Genomic DNA, 12270 nt, shown 5'->3' with positions numbered 1-12270 from the left:
GGTAACATTACCATATGCTTTATGGCATGACATGTCAGAGTATCCTTGACCTGTCCTGATGCTTACGCTTCTCATATTTGCAAACTGCTGTGTACATGCTTGATGAGACGATTGATACTGCTGTCATTTACACTATTAAGAACACCTGTGCAATCGTGCTCCTAATAAAGCGTTGTGGTGGGTGGTGGTGGCGTACTGAAGTTCATTTTATTGAAAAGTGTTCCTAATATTTTGTCCCCCCAATGTATGTTAATGGGGTGGACTAAATATTAGGAAACATAAAGTAGAATTATCACCATCAACAAAAATTGAAATTGTATAAGCTTCATAAAAGTAGAATTTATGGCAGAGCTGTTGTATTGGATTGCATTAGATTGCACAGGTGTTCCTAATAAAGTGCTTGGTGAGTGTATGTCCATTAGATATAAGGCTACAGCCAGCAGCAGCCAGTTAGCTTAGCACAAAGACTAGAAACAGGTGGAAAAGACTAACCTGGCTCTGTCTAATGCAAAACAAACATCCACTTGCCAGCCTCTCTAAAGGTCGCTAATTAATGTGTTACTTCTCCTTTGTTTAATCCATACAAAAACTGTAAAACCACACATTGGAGTTGACGGACTAGTTCCTGGCTGTGAACAGTTGCCAGGCAACCAGCAAAAATTCTAGGAACTTTCTTCCACAATCTCACAGAGAAACTGCAGTTTTAGTTTCCTGTTGTATCTCAAACCATTCTGGTGTTGACTGTAACGGTCAAGTCTAAAAACTCTGTGTGGTTCATTGAAAACAATTGGCATGTTCCTGTTCCTGTTCCTGTTATTTTTGAGGTTTTTTCCATGAATGCTATTAGCACATTATTTAGCTTTGTGGGGGTTTTTTTACATATCAGTTCCGGTTGTTGATTGTTATCATAAACTATTTGTTAAAGTTCCTCCACAGACATGCTTTGCCAACGGAGGATATTAAACATATTAACAACTCCTTCTTTTATGTGAATGTGTGTATGTGTGTGTGTGTGTGTGTGTGTGTAGGTACTGCCTCGTCAGACGTGTGGCTTGTTTACTCACACTATCTACTATAAGGAATACCCTGGTGGACCTAAAGAACTGGACAAAAGCATCCGTGGGGGAGAGCTGTTTCTCACTGTGCTACTCAACCCGGTGAGTCAGAGAGAGCACACAAACACACACACACACACACACACACGCACTCAAACACACACAGTTTGCACATGAAAACGGATATATAGCAAGAAACAGGGAGGACTGTTACTTTCTATTTTGATTTTTGCACCTAAAAGAAGCACCAATGGTTTCCCGCTGCTCTCTCTCTCTCTCTGTAAAGGTAACTTCCTCTCTGTCTGGTTCATCCTGTTTCATTTTTGCTTTGTGTGGGTGTGTCTGTCTCTTTTCCTGTCAGGGGCTGCTTCTCACTGTGGAGCTGTGTTCATCTCCCCACTTTAAATTAGGTCTTACCACAGGGGGGTTGCTGTCACACACGCACACACACACACACACACACACACTCACACACTCACACATATACATCCTCCCCCTCTCACTTACCCCTGCTGTGTATGTCAGCTCAACTTGATTCTGCTTTGAATTAAGAAACAGAATTAGGTTTTGGTGTCAGTTAAGATGCTCATCCACGTGCACACGCTCACAAGCGCGTGCACACAGTTAAAGGTAGGAATAGAAATCCACAAGAATTATCCCCTAACAATCTCCCTCTGTCTCTTTCTGACTCAAACCACACACATGCACATGCACAAACACACACAAAGATGCTCATGGACCAGTAGTAGGCAGTATTGAAGTGTCAGGTAGGGGAGTGCTGAACTAGAGGAGCTGTCAGAACTCAGTGAACATCACAGAGTCAAGTGCAGCTTCCCACAACAACCCAATCTACCCCTTTCTTCTCTCTCTGCACCACTTTGTCTCTGTCTGTCTTTCTTTTGCATGTTATTCTTATTTAATTCTTTTTTTCTTCCTTATTTTCTTTCTTTCTTTTGTCTCTTTTTTTCTTGACCTCTTTCTTTCTTTTGTTTCTTTCATTTATTTCTTTGTTTCATTCCCTCTTTGTTGCTTTCTTTCTCTTTTCAAATAATAATGATACATGGCATTTGCATACAGTAGAGATACACATGCTCATTGTTCTACTCTCAATTTGATATAACAAAGCAGGAATCAGTTTGTATCCAGCTCAACAGAACTTAAATAATTGCTTAATGCTGCAGTTCCTAACTTCTCTGTGTCTCTGTTCTCTTTCCTAAAAAAGAAGTCCTCTAGTGCACATGAAGTGTTTTACACTTCCCCCTTGCAGCAACAAATGCTCTCTAATAATAGTCATGAACAAGGTGGTTGAGTACAAAACTAGAGGGAGTGTAATTTACCTTTTTCTGTCCAAGGTATGCACTGGTTTTGGGGGCTGAATTGCCCATTACGTATTGTTAAGTGAGACAAATTGCATGAATACAAGGAATCTAGGTGACATAGTCAACTGTGGCTATAAAAGTCCTTCTCAAAGCCATTTTGGGAAAACTGGCAATTTAACAGGAGGTAAAAGGTGCCGGAATCTTTACTGGCATGAGATAATGCAGTCCGTAAAAAAATACTGACATGGCCGGTTTTAACTGAATTAAAATCACAGACTTGCTCTTATTAAATTGTATATTATCCCATCATCTTAAAAACCTATTCTGTCCAAATAGTCACAAAGTAATAGCAGACTGCTTTGTGGTTCCTGAAATCACCCGAAAGGACCCTGAGAGGAGATTCTCAGATGATGGCTGGACTGAGTGCCTCCTGAGTAAAAACTCCTGCACCATAAATTTAAGGAATCACCTGATCCAAAAGAGGGTTGTTCAAAGGCTCCGTGTATTAAAACATACTCATTGGATTCTTCATCCTTCTGCACCTGCAAATGCACTTAGGGATCCAACTGTAAACAAATTTATTCTGCACTTGTGTAGCGCTACACCTAATGATTATCTTCATTATTGATTAATCTTTCAGTTATTTTCTCAATTAGTTGATTGATTGTTTAGACTATGAAATGTTAGAAAATAGTAAAAAAAAAATGGCATTCACAGTTTCTCAGAGGCCACAGCGACGTCTTCAAATTACTTGTTTTGTCTGACTAACAGTCTAAAATGTTAAGATATTCAATCAACTGTTCATATATGAAAAGAAAAAAACAGTAAACCTTCACTTTTGAGAAGTTGGAACCATAAAATATTTGGCATTTTTTCTTGAAAAATGACAGGAATGATATATAGTTGCTGATCAATTTTCTGACAATCAACTGATCGATTAATTGACTAATTGTTGCATCTCTAAGGAGATGTCAAGATATTTTCGATTAATGTTTCATGGACAGTCCAATACCTGACCCAGGAAGTGCAGCTTTTAGTGATGATGGTCCAGGTAATGACAACAGTAACCCAACATTTTGTGATTTTAACTATTGCTATTGTAATGTAATGTGGGGTGATGCTCATAATGATTATAATAGTGTAGTGGTGTAATAGCGTTATATAACAATATAGTGAACTTACAGTTTCCTTGCAGTAACAGGGTTTAAAATAAAATAAACAATAAAATAAGCAACACCAGAAAAAGAAAAGAAAATTTGAAATATCCATCAAAATATGTCATGCAGTTTTCATTTTGTCACACTGTCTTCATTATATTTTTGCAGTGACTTCACATTGTGCTCCAGAGGTGGTGATTAGTGCCAAAAATATTTCAACAGATAATTTAATTTGAGTGTGTGTGCGTGCATACATGTGTGTGTTATATTTGTGTAGCTGTTTCTTTTCATAGCTGCTCCGAGGACCTAAGAACATTTCTACTCGCATCACCCGTGATGTCATCTCAACATGAGCTCACAAACCAAGAGGGATGCCTCCGCAGGCTTAGTGTCCCTCTGTCTCTAGCTTTCACACTCACTCACACACACACATAAAGCGAGAAACACACAAAGGCTAATTACATTTTTTTTCCTCTGTTCCCGCTATCTTTTGTCCTTCTCTCTCACTTCCTCCCTTTCTTAATCAGTGCAATAATAGATGAAACTCTTCTCTTATTGTATCTCTTAATGAAGAGACCTATTAAACATAAAAGCAATTTAAACACTAAATGAGAGTTATCTGCCATGACGTCCATCCACGCGCACACACACACACACACACATACACACACACTGATGAATCATTTTCATTTCTCCCTGCTATGTTTCCATTTGCAGATGCAAAAGCTTTCATTAGAGTGTGCACTTTGTAATCAATAGTGTTCTGTAACTCTCTGCTTTAGTCCCTCAGGGGTTTCCTATTGTTTGATGATCCGCACATTGGTAACATTGTCACTTCCCATTCAGTGACTTTAAATCACATTTGGCCTGTGGTGGCAGTTTACCACTGACAACAACCATCCAACATATTGGATGTGTGTGCATGTACGTGTGTTCATTTGTCTATGTGTGTTTGGATACTTTTCCATCATTCCCGGGCTGCATAAGGCCATCATTGAGCTCCCCGTCTCACATAAGCTCGACAATCGATTGGACGACCTAGACTCTGCAAACAGCCAATAGGGCACAAGTCATTCCCCAATAAATGGCCAGAGAGATGGTGAGAGAGCAAGGGGGGAGAGAGAGAGAGAGAGAGAGAGAGAGAGAGAGAGAGAGAGAGAGAGAAAAGGAGGAAAAGAGGGAGGAGAGTGGGGGGGAGACAGGGAAGGCAGGGTGAGAAGGTGGCAGACAGATTGAGATTTAATTTTCAGGTCACGGCATCTTGTGTCACTTGAGAATCCAGACACATACAGAGAGGAGGTGATGCACACACACACACACACACACACACACCCACCCATGCATATGTCAGCATGCAAGTATCTGCGTATGTGCGCATGTGTATGTTTGTATAAATGTGTGTCTAGCTGACATAAGCAGAGCTGTAGACATATATCAGGGCTGACATTTAGCGCTTAGCTCTGCCACTAAGCTTATTAGCCAAACACCAAATATCAGCAAAATCTCCCTCCCCCTTACAGTCGCCTGTTTTACCCAGCATTCACCCTCATATCCCTCACCCTTCCTTTCCTGTCCTGGTCTCTGGTGGCCTTTTCTCTTCTCCATCCACTTTTTTCTTTTTTTTTTTTTAAACTCTTTTTAAAAATCCCCAACCTTTACAATTGTGTTGACTTTGGTCACACATGTGAATCTTTCCACACTTCTTTTGTCTCATTTCCACTCCTTCCTTCCCTTTCTCCGGAGTCCTGCTGATTGCTACTGAAGGCTTTGGCAGCTCATCAACACATAAACGCTCTCTCAAACACACACACACACACACACACACACACACACACTTTCACACACACACACACACACAATAAGCTACAATCCAAACAGGAGGAGAAATTACAAAGTGAGAGTAAAGCAGTGAAGACAGCAGAATGGGAACGGGCCAGTAGATGTTGACTAGAGCAGGCAGAATAAATTGAATTGAAATCATTTGCTGTATTGACATTCAGCTTTCAATTATCCACTGATGAGACAGAGACAGCGAGATGGACGGTGAGAAAGAGAGAGAGAGAGAGAGAGAGAGAGAGAGCAGGTTGCAAGAGCAAGGAAGGGTGACGGTGAAGGAGGAAGAATAAAACAGGCAGGGGGTTGTAGGCTTCTTTTTAGTAGCAATAACAATTCAATCAGGCAGAAATGTATGTGGAACTAAGTGTTCTGTAATGGGAAACAGACCGCTACAGCTAGGAGGAGAGAGAAAGCAGCAGAGGAGACAGAGAGGGATGAGTGCCAAGGACAGGCAGACAGATAGAATAAGTCATTTATGTCTTGTTTTCTTAATTATAGCACAGACATGACAGTACCACAAGACAAGAATGTGCTGGTTGCAAAAAAATAGCGCAAATGAAGGTCAAAACATCTGTAAATGTATCTTGTAATAGATACAATTGTAGATTACAGTTTTCAACAGTTTTCTGTTGTTGTTTTTTGAGGTGTTCCTGGAGCTGTTTCATCACCAACCAAGGACCAGTGAATCAAGTAATTTCTCCCAAAATGCAATCATGTTAGAGGGGATTGGAACATGTCGCAAACTCAAATACATGACTGGTGTTTTCCTAATCTTTCAAGACATGGCGTGTGTGTGTGTGTGTGTGTGTGTGTGCTTGTGTGTTCATGGATTTTGAAGAACATCACTCCATGTTGGACTGACATGCTTCATCAGAGCATCTAGGTCAGCATAAGATCAGAGAGAGAGGGGGAAAAAAAACAAACATAAAGTGACTTTTTGGAGCAGATGAGCGAGTGAGAGACATTAAAGGATGAAAGACGAGGGAGGAAATGAAGCTACGTAGGAGCAGTGAGAGGAAAAGACAAGGGACAAAGATTAAAAGAGGGAGGCTGCGGCATTGGGTTTATTTCTCTCATTTTTTTCACTTTGCTCCCAGTCTAGTTCCAAGTATGATTTGAGCCCAATTCTGGTGTTAAATTATTAGCATGGTATTCTTTATTAAAGGCACATATGGGACTCAAAGCAATCCAATATTCAGGAAATGAGATGTGGCACTGGAAGCTGAGAAAAGGTTTATATGGTTCAGTTAATTGAATTCTTAGCCATAGCGAGTCCTTCCACCAAAAGGGTTTGGGGCCTGCACTGTGTCGGGAGATTAACACTCTCTCAAGTGGCTTTTTTGTGTTTTGCTTTTTAATTCAGACTAACCTGCCAAGGTTATTTTGGGGGGCTTTTCCTTTGTTATCCCCCTCTCTGTATTTTATTCTTTTCTCCTTCTCTGCAGTTCTCAAATTGCAAACACAAAATCACCTTCTCTCTCCCTCTTTGTTTAATTTGGCAGCCAGTGCTTAAGCCCAAGCTCCATAATGAATGTTTCCATGTTCAATAACAATCTGTCTGTGTGTGTGTGTGTGTCTTTCATGCACCTGCACGTACACCTGACACACACACACACACACACACATACATACAGCACACCCCCCTCCCCTCGCAGCCTGAGTCAGACATCATAGGGTATTGAGTGGTTTGAAGGGAACATAAATCACTTTTTGATCACTTTGCCTGCTTTCAAAAAAGCACAAAACAACACAAAAAGGGAGAGGTGGAGAGACTTTGAAATGGTTTATCGCATCTTATTTACTCAGGTCAGATATGTCTGCATTCACTATATATCACTTCGAAACATTTTCATTTTATAAAGTTCACATCATGCTATTTATTTATTTATTTATTTTTAATCCCAGCAGGATGCCATAGGAAATATTCCTCCTCAACCACAAATGTGAATAGATGTTTCCATTTAGCCACTGTTGAATTTAATTTTACACATTTTTAAAAGTAGTGCTCAAGTTCTTTATTCATGCTTCAAAGAGGATGGAGGTTTGGGGTTTTGACATAACGATTTACAGGACGGGAGGAGCAGGAAAGCAGTTTTTACTGGCTTGCATTTCTGTTGTTAATGGTTGAGTGCTTGGTGATGCCTTCACAGTGGTTCCACTTTGTTACATCAACTAGATTGATATGAAGCAGGCAGGGCTGGATGGTGCGGTGCTGGTATGCTTAGAGTGAGCACGAGATAAGACGGCTATGGCAGATGCACACAATCGAGCTGGCATACGCAAACGCACAAACGCATAAACAATTACGCTGACATGTGCCCTGCTTGCATACCCTTGGTCTCTCTCTCTCGCTCTTTCTTTTATGTTCCGGTCTCTGTCACAAGGACACACACAAGTAGACACACACATGTCTACTTCTCTTTCTCTCCCTCACAGTGCGTCTCACACACACTCACACACACACACACACAAACAGACAGATTCCTCCCATCAGTATTCGGAGGCGATCAGTATTCTGAACAGCTTTCCAGGTCGGCCGGACGCTGATCCATCAAACCCCGACACTGTGTCGCTTTGTATCTACGGCAACCTTCGGCTTTAAAGAGGAGCACCGACAGTCCTCTGTCACCAGGAAATTCACTGCTTGTGTGTGTCTTTGTATGTGTGTGTTCACTTTCATAGGCTTACTCCCAAATATACTCACACACAATCATTCATGGGCACACAGACACACACATGCACACATCCACCAAATAATTCATATCTTAATGGCTGATGTTACCGTTTCATCCAGACACTTCACGTTCCCAAGCTCCCTCAAATCACAAAAAGAAGCGTGCGTATGTGTGTGTGTGTGTGTGTGTGTGTGTGTGTGTGTGTGTGTGTGTGTGTGTGTGTGTGTGTGTGTGTGCATTTGTCTGTAGCAGCCATCTTAGCTTGTCTCTTTGATCAGCCTATAAAAGCACTGAGGCGTGGACAGATAGCCTGGACCAACACACTATCGCTCCTTCACTCCCTCTGAGTCTCTCCTTATCCCTCACACACATTAACCGCCGTGAACACACCGACACACTCTGAGACACTCTCCCATGTGAAGCTGCATCTCTCCCATCACCCAGTGGTTATGAGGTGTATTGTGTTGCCTCCTGAACTTTATCTAACAGAAGTGGTGAATACATCGGATTCAGTTTATCTGATTTTCCTCTTGGAACTGCACTGGGCTGAGAGTTAATGTATAATCTTACATAACACAAGTGGAGGAGTGTGTCACTTTGCAAAATGATAACAAATATTGATTCCCACTGCTGGACAGCCTCTCTGTTAGTGACTTTAAAACCATCACATACTGAGAAATTATCTATTTGCTTTCCACTGCAGTCATAATAACAGTAATTAGATTTTCAGTGCTGCCTCAGTCTTTCACAAACATGGGAACTTGGAAAATGAGATTTTGACTTATCCCAGTTTTGCACAATACAATAAGTATTTTTCTCCTTCTTTCCATGCCTTTCCCTTTTCCCTGCTACCCCTCTATCCTGTCTCTGTTTCTCCACCACAGATCAGTATATTCATGACCCACCTGTCTAACTACGGCAACGATCGTCTGGGCCTTTACACATTCGTCCACTTGGCCTCCTTTCTTCGCTCATGGACAAACCTGAAGCTCCACACACTCCCACCCCTTCAGCTCGCGCACAAGTACTTCCAGCTTTTTCCCGAACAAAGGAACCCACTCTGGCAGGTGTGTTTGCGTGGGTATTTGCCCACATGTATGGGCACGTGTTTTCCTGCGCATTTTATCAGTGCATTTTTGTGTAATGAGATATTCTTAGTGTAGATTCAAAAATGTTCAAGAGGAAAACAACGTACGCTGTGTGATTTTGGTGTAGTGGAGTCCCGTTTTCTTTTGTACTGCACAAATTATGATGAGTTAAGAGTAAATTGTCCATGAAATGGCAATGACAAAACCCTTAAATATCCTGGTGTACAGATGATCAAATTGGAAAAAATTGGAAATGTAGTTTAATTTTGATACGTTTAAGTTTGCTAACTTCGTCTCAAAAGCCTGGAGAAGATTCAAAGATGGACTATAATCATTTTACAAGTATTTACTCCAATTTCTCTACTTGTAATTGTTTTTGCCAGTGATTTATGGATTTTACTGTGATTGACTTGATTTTATTATTGAAAATGAAGGTCTAGAGATTTGATTGTTATTGAAGTTGGGTTTCTATTTTTGAGTATTGTTGAAAATTTATTTGTAGCACTCGGGCTGGGAATCATTGAATGCAATATCAAAAACTTCATTCATTCATTCTGTGTAGTAAATCCTCAATGTGCCGGATGTACGTGCACATGTGTTCTTATATGTGTTTTATGTAGCCCTATAATCCTTTGTCTGTGCTCCTACAGAACCCATGTGATGACAAACGACATAAAGACATCTGGTCTAAAGAAAAAACCTGTGACAGATTACCCAAGTTCATGGTCATAGGACCACAGAAAACAGGTAAGACAGACACACTCAGACATACACATACAACAAAGAGACTCCCTCTGTCAAGTCAAGTCAAGTCAATTTTATTTATATAGCACCAAATCACAACAGAAGTTATCTCAAGGCACTTTTCACATAGAGCAGGTCTAGACGGTACTCTTTACTCTTTCTCTGTGTGCCCAGGTGTCTAGATACTCCACATCAGAGCCCATTCATTTAATCCCCCTCGCTCCTTTGGTCCTGTCAGAGTGAGACAAAGGAGGAGGCTCTTACCTCCTTTCTTCCACCCACATACTAAGTACTTTAGATGCATAGAGATACAGTACTGAGCTACTGCCCTCTCCCCCTTTCCTTTTCTTACTTTTCCTCTGTCAGAGAGACAAATTAAGAGGACATTATTAAAAAATCTGCACACGGTGCTTGGGACCTGAGTTTTGCCTCCTTGTGATTTCAGGAATTCTAATTGGCGGTGTTTGGTGTGAGAGGTGAGGAGGTCCCGTAATGCTGCTAATTAACCAGGTCATAATTTTATAAATGGGAGGATGGGTCACTATAGCAACATTAGCAGCCCAACAGCAATCACAGTACAATAAACTCTCATTTTATCGAAGGCTATGCCTCCCATGTCAGAGATGTTGCTGCAAATAAGAGACAAGAATGAGGGGAGATGTAACAGGATGTGTGGGAGTAAGCGTAAGGGGAACAGGGTGGAAAGAGAGCTGCTGAGGGTGAGACAGAGGGCACGACCACAGCCCCAGTGCTGATTGGTGTCAAATGGTTTTGAATCATTTGATGGGGAGGCCTGTGATCATTGCAGACACACACACACACACACACACACACACACATACATACACAGTGTATTCTCAGCAAGATATAAATCTTGCAGGGCGAAAAATCATCCAGTATGGATCAGTGGATGACAGCTCTCACACATACACATACACATACACACACACACACACACACACACACAGACATACACACACACACACACACACACACACACACACACACACACACACACACAGACTACTCTCTGCTGAGCTGAATTAACGAGCCAGTTATGAATTATGCCCTTTCTTCCAGGAACGACAGCACTTTATCTTTTCCTGCTCATGCATCCCTCCATCTCCAGTAATTTCCCCAGTCCAAAGACTTACGAGGAGGTCCAGTTCTTCAACACTAACAACTACCATAAAGGAATTGACTGGTGAGAACACACACAAACACACACACACACACACACATACACACACATACACACACATACACACACACACACTAGTCTCGCGATACTAGACAATCGGAAATCTTTACTTACCGAAGTGTAGGGATTTCTAAATGCACGGTAGTTGCTTGAACGGCAGTGATAATGGCCGCTAACAAACCTACGCTCCTTACATTCTGGACATGCAAGAACACGCCTTAACGGAAACGATGCTGTCCCCCCATTCTCCTCTGTAGTGAACTGCATTTCACCGCCCCAATATGAAGGGCCGCCCTAAAGACTTTGTTCCCACTCAGTTTTAATAACGAAACCTGGGAGATTGTCCTCAGTCTCTATGAGCAACGCATTTAGGGACTGATCTGTGAGTCTATACACACACACACACACACACACACACACACACACACACACACGCACACACACACACTCACACATTTATCCCCTATCTTTCATTCTCTCCCAGAAGAAGCAGAGGTGAAATGAATGATTATAAACAACCCTTTTGGTTTTGTGAGGTTGTTACAGGCTGTAATGTGTCTTGCAGACTTCAGTGATACATTAAGCAGTTCAACAATGTCTTCAAAATGATCCTTCTAAGCCTTCAAAATGATCCTTTTAAGCCTGCACATATAAGCCAACAGACATATGGCTGCCTAAATTGACCCATAAATGGGTTACTTAGCTGACAGAGACACAGCTGGTGCATTCTCCGAATTCATTCAGCAAGAACTTGACTCTTCATTAAACACTGTATGAATTATATCATCAAGTTTATTTAAGACTTGTTGTCTAAGAAAATGGCCATATCTTTGTGACTGAAGAACTTGTATATTACTTTAAATAAAGCATTTCGGTGACGGAGTTTACTTAAGTGTATGTGTATGAGGTGTATATCATGAGTGTTTGCATGTGTATTTATATTTCTTCTAAATATTTTTCTGTGTGTCTGTTGCCTCAGGTACATGGAATTTTTCCCTGTGCCCTCTAATGTTAGTACGGACTTCCTGTTCGAGAAGAGCGCTAACTACTTCCCCTCAGAGGAGTCCCCGCGGCGCTCTGCTGCCCTGCTGCCCAAGGCCAAGATCATCACCCTGCTCATCAACCCCTCTGACAGAGCCTACAGCTGGTATCAGGTACGTACACAAACACACACAGAATAAATTACATGCCAGTT

At 41.4% G+C, this 12270-nt stretch overlaps 1 protein-coding gene across 6 annotated transcripts in view; it reads left to right on the top strand.

Annotated features, from left to right (window-relative positions):
- ndst3 (N-deacetylase/N-sulfotransferase (heparan glucosaminyl) 3) overlaps positions 1-12270 on the top strand; it is a 45192-nt gene that overhangs the window by 23506 nt on the left and 9416 nt on the right. For all 6 annotated transcript variants that reach the window (XM_042394341.1, XM_042394364.1, XM_042394355.1 and 3 more), the window contains 5 exons: positions 1029-1157; positions 8927-9109; positions 9781-9877; positions 10955-11078; positions 12055-12229. In XM_042394341.1, the coding sequence (XP_042250275.1) occupies positions 1029-1157; positions 8927-9109; positions 9781-9877; positions 10955-11078; positions 12055-12229 (708 nt within the window). The remainder of the gene's footprint in view (positions 1-1028; positions 1158-8926; positions 9110-9780; positions 9878-10954; positions 11079-12054; positions 12230-12270) is intronic.

This window comes from Thunnus maccoyii, chromosome 2 (assembly GCF_910596095.1).
Source record: "Thunnus maccoyii chromosome 2, fThuMac1.1, whole genome shotgun sequence".
Taxonomy (NCBI): Eukaryota; Metazoa; Chordata; class Actinopteri; order Scombriformes; family Scombridae; genus Thunnus; species Thunnus maccoyii.
The sequence above is the reverse complement of the archived record's forward strand: the minus strand, read 5'-3'. Positions and strand labels throughout refer to the sequence as shown.